The 13,310-nt window shown below is 38.6% G+C and overlaps 1 protein-coding gene across 2 annotated transcripts in view; it reads left to right on the top strand.

Annotated features, from left to right (window-relative positions):
• Window positions 1–5,908, top strand: part of WDR36 (WD repeat domain 36) — a 34,785-nt gene extending 28,877 nt beyond the window's left edge. For both annotated transcript variants that reach the window (XM_064642503.1, XM_064642504.1), the window contains exons 22-23: window positions 961–1,148; window positions 2,528–5,908. In XM_064642503.1, the coding sequence (XP_064498573.1) occupies window positions 961–1,148; window positions 2,528–2,677 (338 nt within the window). In that variant the 3' untranslated portion in view covers window positions 2,678–5,908. The remainder of the gene's footprint in view (window positions 1–960; window positions 1,149–2,527) is intronic.
• Window positions 5,909–13,310: the final 7,402 nt, after the last annotated feature.

The raw sequence follows: 13,310 nt of genomic DNA, 5'->3' as shown, positions 1-13,310 counted from the left end.
ATAGCACAGAAGTTATTTTAATGTATCCGTTTAGTACTGTTCATATCATAATTACATTTAAAACTAGCTAATGATTTTCATAGGAATCAAATACAGATTTATACCACCTAAAGAATCTTAGCCAGTGTCTAATACCATTAGTTACCAAGATATGAGAGTCTTTGGGAATGATATGAGAATTTGGTCTTCTTAGTAACTTCTTAAATTACATTTTTAAAAGTGTTTCAACCATCAGTTGCATTTGCAACCAAACATGTTTTTGCTTCCTCATTTTTAAAGCAAATGGGTGGGATTCTCATAGGTCATCAGGTAGGATTGTAGAAATCCTGAGGAGGAACACTTATGAAGAGGAGGAAAGAGTTTTTAAATTGCATGTATTTCTACCATGAGAAAGATTTTTTCCACCACCCCCCAGGTCCCAGAAAAAGCAGGAGGAATTCACTTGACAAAAGCTGTAATTACATTAGATGCACCATATGATCCCCAGTTTTGCTTAATGTCAATAACAGTAAAGATGCCTAGTAAAAATAGTACCTTATCTCTTTCAGAGCATATTCACTGTTTTAGTAGCTTGAAATCCCAAGTGTATACATTCTTTTTGCCAAGAGATATAAAATGACAGTGCTATGTGGTTAATAAGAAATTTTGTTCAGCTTAAAGGACAGAAAACGGGGGGGGGGGAATGAAACAAATATAAAGGTGTTACTTGTATTTTTCAAGATGAACTTACAAATAAAGAACATGGGTCTTATTAGAAATGTACTTCTCTAGTATGTGATGGGACAGTAAATTAAAGGCAGGAAGGCATTTTGTTGTAAACAAAGTAGTAAGGAAAGAGTAGGAACTTGAAATTCATAGTCACTGCTTAAGAATTTTGGAATAAACCTGTCTTATGAAGGGTTTATAAGGTACTTGTCTGCAGATGTTCCTGATAACATCTCATTCAATGTTTTAACACAGATGAAGTTCCACTTGACCTGCTGAAAAGGTTGGGACCATCTAATACTGAGATAGAACTACGAGGTTTGGCCCCTGAAGGTGGTGGCTCAATGGAGGTGATGCTGAGCTTTTTGAGAATGATTGGGATGATGCTGAACAAGAAGTACAACTTTGAACTTGCTCAGGCATACCTTGCATTATTTTTAAAGGTAATAATTTTCTTTAAAAATTTTATGTTAGTCCTGTTTAAAATTATGGTTGTGCAGTAAAAGGATATAACTTGTCTGCTTGAAAGAGTATCTTAAATGATTTTGTTTGGGAATGGTTTTAAAATGTCTAACTGAATGTATTGGATGATTTGGCAGCTCATCTGATCACAGTCAAGAAAAATTTGCAAAAAAACCCAGGTATTCTGAATAGGACCCTGGCAGCCAGGTTTTATTCTAGTATTTTTTATTTAGAATTGGTTTTATTTTTTTGTAACAAAAATGGTTGTTAATTGTTAAGCTGATACATGCTATGTCTTAAGTAGGCAAAGAATTTAATGCACAGTGGTTGGGAAAGTAAATTAGAGATTTTGTTGGACTTACCGCTATACATTGCAAGCCTGACTTACTTTCCATGTCAGTGGGCTTCCTTTCCTCTGTTACCTGTTAAGCATCACAGAGCTAGTGAAATAACTCCCAGGTCTTGTATAAATCAGAAAGTTATTTGGATGAAGCACAGTATAAGTTAATCTTAGAGAGAAAGTCATTCTGCAGAAGACTGAAACCGTTCTGATATACAAGTGCTTAAGATACTCTGATTTATGAAACCATATGAAAGCAATTAATTACAGTTTACTGGTGAAACATTGTTATAAACATTCAGGCACCTCGTAATACTGGGGCATTCATGGCTTCTCTGGGCAACTTGTTCCAGTGCCTCTCCACTCTCACAGTAAAGAATTTCTTCCCAATATCCAAACTGAACCTACTCTCTTTCAGGCTAAAGCTGAATAGCAATACTCCCAGATTTAAATTGTAGCCTGGAAAACAACTATTCCATTCATTAAGTGGTAATAACTGCTACAAGATCAAAAGGGGTTTTTTCCTTCTGCTTTAACAAGGTTACTGTTTATTACATGAAAAGATATCATCCGTCTGTATTGGTATAGAGTGTGCTGGCATCATTCTTCCTGCTGTATGCAACACGGATAACTAAAATAATAATCCTGATTGACCTCAGGGCATCTGTCTAGCTTTTCTAGCCTAAAGAGGAATTTGTGATGCAAATCAGAAGGAGGAGAAAGTTATACTCTAGAAGAGTGTGTGATTAGGATAGATTCAGCAGCTTAGGTAGAAGAAGATCTAGTAAAGCAGTAGCATATTGAAGACATTTTGCTGCCTTGTCTCATTTAGTACATATGTGGGAGTAAAATGGTTTGGGTAAAACTAGCAAAAAGGAGGCAGCATGGAATAGAGGGAATTAATTCAAGGAAAAAGAATTCCTTACTTGGAAGGCAAAGTATTTCCTGAAGGCAAAGTATTGAAATTGAATTTTTTTATTATCTGTATTTGTTTCACTAACTGCTTGTTTTCATTTTCAGTTACATCTGAAGATTCTCTCATCAGAGCCAAATCTATTGGAAGAATTATCCAAATTGTCAGTGCAACTCGAAGACACTTGGATTCGTTTGCAGACTCTCTTCAATCAGAGTCTGTGTGTTTTAACATATATGAAAAGTGCTCTGCTGTAAAATACTAATGGTTTTGTCTGCATAAAATCTCCCTCGGAATAATAATACAATTCATTACCAAAAATACCAGATTCCAAAAGTCATACTGGATCTTAGAAACATAGAATAATTAAGGTTGGAAAAGAGCTCCAAGATCAAGTCCAACCTTTAACTGAATACCTCCCATCTCCACTAAGCTATATCACTAGGTGCCACATTTACTCATTTTTTGGTACTTCCAGGGATGGTGGCTTTACCTCTTCCCTGGGGAGGCTGTTCCAGTGCTTCTTCTGATGCTGTATTTTATACATCTGCGTATGGCAGAGTATTTTAGAACATGCAAAACTGCATATTTTTGTTGAGTTGGAGCAAAAATTAGTACGTGCAGCTATTCATGTTCTATTGGTTCTTGCTGTCAGTGAACAGACAGTTGAATTCAAGGCCAGGTTGGACAGAACCCTGAGCAACCTGGTCTAATGGATGGTGTCTCTACCCATGGGAGGGGGTTTGGAACTAGATGATATTTAAGGTCCCTTCCAGCTCAAGCCATTCAATGATTCTATGATTCTGTGGCTATAGATAATGTAGCTAGTTACCTTAGACTTTCATGGCCAAAACTGTAGATCAGAATGAAAAAATTACTTGGGGGAAAAAAAAAGAGGTGGGAATGTAATTTCTGTGCAGGAGACCAAAATCTGTGTTGTGTTTAATAAAGTTATTGTTTTTGCAAAAATAAAACAAAACGTCTGAATTATTAACATTTTATTAACATTAGTTTAAAGCAATTTAATCTAAAAATTGTGCTCCTCTGCGATTAGAGCGCTTTTCCTATGAAGTGTGTAAAAATCAGTCTTTTTCTGACTTTGGCAAGCTGTGTTCTGTAGCTGCAGACTGAATGCAGATATTTCCAACTGTACTACAAATACTTGAAGTTTAAAAAAAAGAAACACCAAACTAAACAAACAAACAAAAACTTTCACTCATTTTTTATAATCAGGTTTTTTGGATGCTCAATTTCTTCTGAAAATTATGTTTCCTTTTGTTAAGGAGAAGAGATTACCAGAATAAAAGCTCTGAGTTTTGGGGAATTTTAATTGAATCAGATGTGGTTTTTACAAATTAATATTTAGGTTTCAAACGATAAGATTTGGGCATTGTTTGGGAACTCATGAGTGAAATTATCAACTTTGCATTTTGAGAGTACTTCCTCACAGCAGAAGAATCTCCTGAATGAGGCCTTTGGTATATTTCACGTGCTTCAGCTACGTACACAGTCTAACGGAATAACTAACACAAATGTATGCAATTTCAGTGGGTTAACTTCAAAGATGGATTCATTGCGTTTGGCAAAAGACTGAGACAAGGGTATGGTTTTGTCATGCTGTATGTGTAATTTTTCTTTTTTTCAATGCCATCACATTATAGAACTCGTTTTATTTATCTATACTGGAACAAATTATCTGCAAACACAGAGTAATCAGAGAATCATAGAACGGTTTGGGTTGGAAGGGACCTTAAAGATCATCTGCCATGGGCAGGGACACCTTCCTCTAGACCAGGTTGCTCAGGGCCACATCCAGACTGGCCTTGGACACTTCTGGGAGTGGGTCGTCCACAAGTTCCCTGGCTAACCTGTTCCACTGTCTCTCCACCCTTGCTGGGAAGAATTTCTTGCTAATACCCAATCTGACCCTACTGTTGTTAAGTCTAAAGCCACCCCCCGGTCTGATCACTACAGACCCTTGTAAATCCCCCTCCAGCAGTGTTGTAGCCCCTTCTAGCTACTGGAAGCCTGCTATTAAGGTCGCCCTGGAGCTTCCTCTTCTTCAGGTGGAACAATCCCAGTTCTTTCAGCCTTTCCTCATAGGAGAGGCATTTCATCCCTTTAATCATCTTCATGGCCCTCCACTGGACTCTCTTCAAGAAGTTATGTTTCCCTCTCTGCAGTCAGTGGGAGCTTCAGCAGACTGCCACAACTTCTCAAATATCATAGGTAGTGGCTTAGCCATTTCACTCATCAGCTTCTCTGTGTTGTCCTGGCTGTTCTTTATCCATAACTTTGCCTCACGTAAAGGCTTGAAGGGAATGGCAAAATACTATAGAAGTTTCCAGTCTGGCATTATAGCCAGTTAGGACTGAGAATGTGGAGTAAGTGGGAATAATGTACATCTGAGTTTTTTTTATGAAGTTTACTATGGAGATTTAAGAAAATCCTTTATACCATACAATTATTAGCTGCTGGTGATATGGTCCTCAAGAAGCCATTGCTTCCAGTTTCTCGGATGCATCTGAAGCAGTCCAAAGTCCCTCAAATTTCACTGTAATATATAATAAACCTCTGAACTTACAGGCATTGTTGTAACTAATCTAGATCTTAAAGAATCGTTTTTTGAGCCAAGACAGAATATTAAAAGTAAGTCATTGGTTGCAGACCTACCCGAGTGGAAGAAGGAAGAGTGGATAAAGAACATTCCTCTTGGATCAGAGTAAGGGTCTGTCAAGCCTTGTACCCTGTCTCCAGCTGCAGCAAGGAATAGATGCAAAGGGTTTAGCAACCTGGTCATATATAAAGAAGTCTTTCTCAAGCACACACGGCCACTTTTCAGCAAATAGCTATTTAGATACTTTGCGACCCAGCTGTAGCCCAACAGTTGTGCTTAATGTTCTGTGATGGACCTGTTTGTTCTCTCTGAGTTCATCTAATCTCTTTTAGAACCCATTTATCCTTCACTACATCCTGTAGTAATGGGACCTACAATTTAATTAACAGAAGTAATGTGTTTCTGTTTATATACTCCAGACCTGCTGTCTTTTAATGTTACATACCCCTCCTACTTCTTGAAAGTTAGAAATATGAGTTGTGCTCTAGTCTTCATGATTTACAGCCTCTCCACCACAGAGCAGTGATGAAAGAGTTTCTATTCGTGAAGGAGATACTTTGTGTTACTCAGTGCACGTGTGTTTTTTCACTGGCATACAAGAACACTTTATGGGCACAGTTGTTTAAATCTGTTTGTACAAGATTTGTCCACAAAACTTGTATGAATTGTAGAGGAGGGAGGCTTTTTTAGTTTCTTTTTTCATGATGTACTTGATGTAATCATAAGAAAAAAGACATACTCTGCCAGACAGGCCATTCTTCTGAAAGCAGAAAAATGAAGGTAATTTTTGTGAACAATGTAGGCATAACAGAGTTGACATAGTATTTGCAGTCTGGATGATCTCATTAAATATGTTTAATTCAGTTTCTTATACCTAGATGTGTTTTAAGTCTACCTGGAACACTTCAGTTGTTTCCTTCAGAAAACAGTGCTTAGATGTGAGTGTTGTCCCACCTCCTTTATTCTTTTGTCTTTTTCTCAACATTCCTAGTCATCACTGCTATTTCAGAGATGTTTGGCTCTTCTTAGAGCTGTAGAGTCTTACATCAGTAGCTCTGATTGCTTCTTTTTCTTGGCCTTTTATTTTGTCCTTTTTACCACACATCAAAATGATGAAGAACTTTTTGCCATTAATAAATAACTTTTTCAGAAATGAAAAATAAATTCCACCTACTAGTGGATGAAGGTGGGTATTTCACCTGCTACTTCCTGTATTATTCCTTCGTCTGAGACATCAAGGACAATAGCTTATGATGTTAGTCAAAAGTTGTTGATTACAAGTGATAAGACACATGACAATTCAATTTGATAGGTGGGGCTTTGCATTACACATAATAACTCATTTAATATGGTGCTCTTGTAGTAGCATATGCAATAGGACATGGGAAAATCATTAGGTGGATTAAGGGATATAGTCATTAACTCTAAGTTTTCTTCTGAACAGGATAACTACCGAAGATTTTATAATTCTTACACAATACCAAGCCCATCTTAAGCAAGCTCTGACTAGCAGCTTGCTGTTAGGATTCTGCAATATCTGTGTGTGTCACAGCACACCTTCCAGCTTTGTCTCAAGTCTGTTACTTGCCTGTGCCTGCCTGTGTCCCTGTGCTTCATTTTCACCATGGTCTTGGCTCTTGTGGCTTCTGAGCGTAGCTGCTGCTCTTCATAGCTCCTGTACCCAGCAGTCCTGTCAAGTTAGACCCCAGAATAATACATGAGTTTAGCAATTCATCCCTCCTGTTAGCACCCTAAATTTTTCTTAACAGTTAGTCAGATTCATGTCTCAGAAGGATTTTTGTAAATATAGCTCACTGAAAAAAGTGGTTATGACACTCTTTTCTTACACTCTTTTCTGATATTCCTGCTGCTTTGGAAATGTTCCACCTCTTTGGCATGGCTGGAACTGAAAAGTCACCAGACTGTTGTAATGCAACATGTCCCTTCCTGTCCTGTGGGGCAAAGGTTCTCTTTGAAGATTTCAGTTTCAACAAAATCAAGATAAATGTAAGCTATTTCGACAGTGCTTACATCATTGAGATGGTTTATTCATGGTGCTAGAGAAAACAGCACCATCTGTACAGAAATCCCTTCAGCTCCCTTTGTGTGGGTGGAGGAGGATGACAACCCACTGGTGCATATGGAAAAGGCAGAAATACTTCATACCTTTTTTTTTGCTTGAGGCTTCACAGGCAAAGACTGCTTCCGTTTTCTGTGAACACCACAGAAGGAAAGGAGTTGCCAGTAACAGGGAAGAAATGCGTTAAAAAGACTTAAGAGCACAGTCACCTTATAACCATGGGACTCCACACATGGACTTTTGCACAAATACTGTTTTTGCCCATCAGCTGTAACACAGTTGTAACACAGGACGTCCCTGATGACTGGATTGAGGCTGTAGTGTCCACTTTTAAAAAAGATGAACTGGAACATCCAGGAACCTCTACATTCATAAAACTTGTCTCAGTGTTCAAAACAATCAGGGAGCATGTACTGCATGTGCTTTTGGAATCCATCTCCAGTACACAAATGCCAAGATGATGAACAACAACCTGCAGAGAGTCATGAGGGCAAATCATGCTTGACCAAGTTAAGTTGCCTTCCGGGATGAAATGGCCGGTTATGTGGACAGAGGAAGAGCCATGAATTTAATGATAAAATTCAGTACAAGTACAGCAGTCTGTAATTACTTTATCATAGTCAATAATACGAGAATTGCTACTCTTAAAGTCAACAGGTATGCTTTCAGTTAAGATTTTGAAAATTATGATGCTTGTTCATTGCAGTCTATGTCATGCAGTCTTTTATATTGTGAGCTGACTTAAGTGTCATATTGGGTCTACAGCACAGAGACGTGAATTACTTTTGCAGTTCCCCAGTATAACTGGCATTACAGAAATTAATTTGGTCATGTTCTAATTATGCCTAATGCATGATTATTTTGTTTAATATCCCATAGCAAAGAAACTTAATAAATCAGATGCAGAATGTTGTGTAATGCTAATGGCATTGCAGAGATTTGCAATGACACATAGAAGAATTAGACTGCCAAGTGAGTTGAAAGTATTTCAAGTGAATGTCTGATAAGAAAAAATTATTCTAAAATTGGTTTGAGCCACAACACATTAGACTATTTTATAAGGTCTTGCCATTTGCCAACAGAGGTTTCATTCTTGTGGATCACCACTGTATTATGTCCCCTGCTGCAGCTATAGATCTTTCCTCTTTTTGCAATAGGTTCTTCAACCTGATTGTTTTTTAACCATTTGGTAACACAGTGTGTACCTGAGCAAAGACACTTCCTTGGGTACAAGGCACTTAGTCTGGGAATGGTGAGACATCCAAGAAACACTGTTAAGAGACACTGTTAAGAGAGACATGTAGCCAGCTGAGAAAGAGACACAAAGTGCAGTTGTCTTAGAGTGAAGATGGTGCCTAGAAATGTATTTCTGGTGCAAGACTGCTGCTTAGGCTATGAGACAGCAGGAATCTCAAAACTGCACAAGAAACAGACTGGGATGTATCTTCTCAGGAGCTGGGGACTTACCGTGATTAAATCTTGTTTCTTAGCAAGGAAAATGTATGAGGTGACTTAAAGAACCTGTACAATCAAAAGAAAGCAAATTGTCAGTCCTCAGGAAGAGAATGGGAAAAAAAATCAATGAAATATTAGAAGTAAAATAATGGAGTAAACTTTAGTCCTAAGGGATAATGATACTGAAACCAGTGTGTGCTAATGAAGGCTTACCATGTTAGGTTCTCTGCTTCATGTATATAAGAATGTTTTTTAACTGAGCCCAGTACCTGGTGTTTAAAGAATAAATTTTGATTATAGCATACATTTGTAAACAGACTATTTTGGAATAACTGAGAAGGTGCTGTTCTTCTGTTACGTGCCATTTTCCTTCATGCTGAAAAGAAAGGCTTTGAAAATCTGATAAATCTTCTTCAAGCAGAACCACAGCACAGCTTAGAAACACATTCCTTATTTATTATCTTGATATGTTGGGGGAGGAAATTCTGGAGCTACAGATCATTGCGGATGTTATCACTAGTCTTAAGGTAACTCACCTTTATCACTCCAAGTCCACTTAAGTCTCTGGACTAAGAAAGGCAGATGGAACTCTGGGATTAGAAGTTGGCCCTGTGGGTTGATATTCAACTTAAACATGGACCATGAGCTCCTTGATATGTCTGGTCAGCCTAAGCAGGGACATAATGTGGTGACTGTGGCATGAAATGAAAATGGTTCTGATAATAAAATGAATCTAATCCCATTTGAATTAATCTGTAAAGAGCTGTGGGCTCATGCCTAGGAGTGGAGTGTCAATGTTCAGCTGAACACTGATGCTGGAGAAGGAGCCAAACCCAAAACGTGATGGTAGAAAATTCTTACTATCTCAGAGTATTCCATCAGTAAGAGAATGGTCACAGCAGCCTCTCTGAAGTTCAGCTTTAACACACTAGTCCAGATTTTTTGTTATTCTGATTTAAATACTTTTAAAATACTGGTTACAGTCCTAACAGAGCTGCTTTGGTCTAGGTAACTATTAAGCTGTGCTAGCTGTCTGCTTTTAATAACTGTCAGCCCTAAGTGATCTGTCAATTAAAATGACAGATTCTTGTTGATTAGAGATATCTACAGTGAATCCCTAGTCACTGACAAGAAACAGGCTCCTACGCTACAAGACAGTCTACTGAATAACAGGAAAAGTATTTTTTGTAATAAGTCATAAATTAATTATCTACTGTCTTTCAGTAATGAAATATTATGTTATTTTGAAAAGAGATTGGAGTAAAAGCTTTAAACGAGACTTTTGCAAAACTTATACGAGATTCATAGTTAATCAGGATTGAGAACTGCATTCAGAAAAGTTGTGTAACTGTTTTCTGTGCACTGAAGAACCTTAAACGAAATAATTCACTGCCTTTAAATAGAAAAGGACAACTGACAGCTTCAAATGATGCTCCAGCCTCTGTTGTTCTGTTGAAATTAGTCTACACGACCATAGACTTCACCTCCCCCAAATATTAACCTAACTAGGTATTGGAAACACATATAGATAACAACAGACAAATGAAAGAGATTTTAAGTCTAATAAAATATAAATTTTTGTACTTAAGAGTATTGTGTAATTTTCCTCCTTTTCCAGTCAGCTTTTACTTTTTTTCCCAAAAAGACATTTAGCTATAACTATTATCCTTCCCAAAACAGAAAAGCAAAGGTTTACTAGCATTAATTGATGATCTTTCCAATTATTTCTGTCAATCTTCTCTCAGTTTCCATGAAATTGTTCTTGTAGTATTCACTCCACTGTTTCCATGTATCATCTACAGAAATGTTTAAGAGCTGAGTAAAATGTTGTGGACACATCTGGTCAATTCAACATTTTCTTATCTATGTTCTACATTTCTAAACAAGATTCTCTCTTTACATTGCTTAGTTGTGCTTTTCTCCTTTAACCAAAGGGGTGGGTGTCTTACTAAAATGACAAGATTGTTCCTCAGATTACAATCTAAGACAAAGGAAAAATTTTATTTGTTCCATTAATCTTTTAAATTTCCAGTCTAGGATTCAAACTGTAACAATTATCCTTTGTTACAAACTGCTGCTCTTCCTATTAGAGACTAACTTGAAAGGCAGGTGCTTCTTTTTCCATTGTCATTTCATTAGCAACCATGATCTGAAGAGCTAATTCTCTGTCTAAGCAGCACCCAGTCATTTTATAATGTTGGTAATAATTTCCAATTCCGCAATGGGAGGTCCTTTCATCCAAAGTCTTAAGGTGCTTGACTTGGACAAATTTAACGTGACAGCAAACCATGAATAGGTAAGTGTTATCAGAACCACATGACTTGTAGGAAAATGGACCATGTAGTATAGCACCATGTAGAATACCTGTATGTTGTCATTTGGAGTGCTAGCTAGAGGTTCAATTAGCAGTTGTGGCTTTCAGGCCTACATACTTTGGTGCTAGATTGTCACCTGTTGCTTTTTTCATCATGTAGTCTTGATATATCTATTGTTGCTGAATGTCCTCTAGAAAGTCATCAGAAGGATCAGAATTACTACAGAGGAATCCCAACTTTCGGCTCCTTGTTCTACCACTCAGTATTAGTCCCATCTGGAGAAAACTGGGAGTGGAAGAAAAGTGATGAAAACCAAGATTTTACGCACTCATAATATGCTGCACAAGAGCAAACCCCATATTCTAGTTTCCATGCTGTGACCTATGCTTTTGAGATCTAACCAACTGTATTTTTGTGAAGATTGCTGCTCATTTTACCCTGGAATTCCTAATGACTCAACCTCCCTTCTCCATCTCCAGCAAAAGCCTCCAGTGCTCACCTATATGAACTCCAAACAGCACTTGTAGATTTATAGGGAAAATATATTGGTATATCACCATTATGCAGAATAAGTTATCCACCCAGTCAAATGCTTACAGCATTACTCTACTTCAACTCAAACCAATTTCTTCCTAGCAAGAATAAAAGAATACTAAATGGTTAAGTCTGGCTCCTAGTAAAACCAGATCATGTAATAGTTTTCATGTTCATAAGTGGAGAGATAGAAATCTCTGGTTTTTTTCTGCCCAGAAATGCAATGCATAAGGAATTGCTCTGTAAATTCAAAACACTTCACTCATGTGAGTCACTGTGTTGTCATGTGAGTACTGATAAATCTAGCTATAATGTTATTAAAAACTCTCTCTGTCTTTCTCCTTTTTCCTACCTGGATAGCCAAAGTGATAGTAGAGAATGTGTTGATCCCACTCAGCCATTTCACTCTTTTTCCATATGATGAAAAGGAAGTTTACATTTAAAGGATGTGGACAGCTGAACATGAAGTGTAGACATGCATTTACAGAATCATAGAATCATCAATATTGGAAGAGACTTTCAAGATCATCTAGTCCATCCCTCAAACCAGTATTACCATAATCACCCCTAAACCATATCCCCAGGTGCCACATCCAGGTGCCTCTTGAACACTTCCAGACATGGTAACTCCTCTGCCTCCCTGGGCAGCCTATTCCAATGCCTGACTATCAGTGAAATGTTTTTTCTAACATACAGTCTGATGTTAGAACCTCCCCTGCTATAATCTGAGGCCATTTCTTCTCATCCTTTCCTCCAAGAAATTCTCCTGCTGTGTGGGGACTGCTGAAGACTGACGGGTTTGACTCACAGTGAGAAATTTGCACTGCTAATTCGTTAGTTTCTAATTGATTATGTATTTATATTGTAGTCCACAATTTGGAACTCCATATGGTGACTCACTATGGCCTAAGAGTTGCGAAGAAGCCTGACACGGGGTTCTGATGCCATTCAGTATATGTGTGATTGATGTTATATGCAACTAAACCCAGAAACTCAGCTGCAATGTTAGGCCACCTGTCATGGTTTGAGATAGCCCCAAAATCCAATTCCCTGGCTCCATCCCCTCTCCCACATCTCAACCTAATGTGAGATGGGCTTTTCCAGACAAAACACACCAGACTCAAAGTGGGGAAAAGGGAATATATTACAATGACTGTACAAATAAATATCATATCACATTATACACACGATCACAACTATCTCTACCATGACATATAGTATTTACAATGGATCACATCTCTTCTCCCCTCCAAATAAAAGTCCAGGAGGGAAAGAAGGACAGATCCCTTCCAGTCTTTAAGCAGCAGCATCTTCTGAGGCAGCAGTCTGTCTGTCTTCTCCACATGCAGCAGCTGATAGCTGGCTTTCTGCCAGCACTCAACGAGGGAGATATCAAATTCCCTCGGCCCCATCGCCTCAACCGAGGGGTCTTCCGTGGGCTTCGTAACCCCAGACAAGGTCGTATCACCACGTCATATCACGAAGACACAGGGGGGTCTTCGTGACTGTCTGGTATCTTCAGGAGACTCAGCTCCTTCTTGCAGGGCCTTTGTGCCACTGCCTCTCAGGCTGCCACCGTGGCAGCAGTGCAAGAGGGGGGAGAACCAAGGTCACTCCCCCCTGCATTCCATCTGGCCTTCCCAGTCCAGCTCCTGGGACGCTCTGAGCTTCTCAGCTCCTCTCTGTAAGTGCTGTAGCACTCCAAGGCTCTTTCAAGTAAGAGTCCATCATCTTCCTCCTTCCAGGAGGTCTCAAAGGAGTTTGAGGGGCTGGTACAGTCTTACCCCAAACTCTGTCTCTCAGCTGCTGGCTCTCCTTCTCTCGGCTCTGTCTTCCAGGAGTCTTCTCTCCGGTGCTGCATGTTGCTTCTGCTGCTACTTCAGTTCAGG

This window comes from Pseudopipra pipra, chromosome Z, assembly GCF_036250125.1.
Source record: "Pseudopipra pipra isolate bDixPip1 chromosome Z, bDixPip1.hap1, whole genome shotgun sequence".
NCBI classification, from domain to species: Eukaryota; Metazoa; Chordata; class Aves; order Passeriformes; family Pipridae; genus Pseudopipra; species Pseudopipra pipra.
The sequence above is the reverse complement of the archived record's forward strand: the minus strand, read 5'-3'. Positions and strand labels throughout refer to the sequence as shown.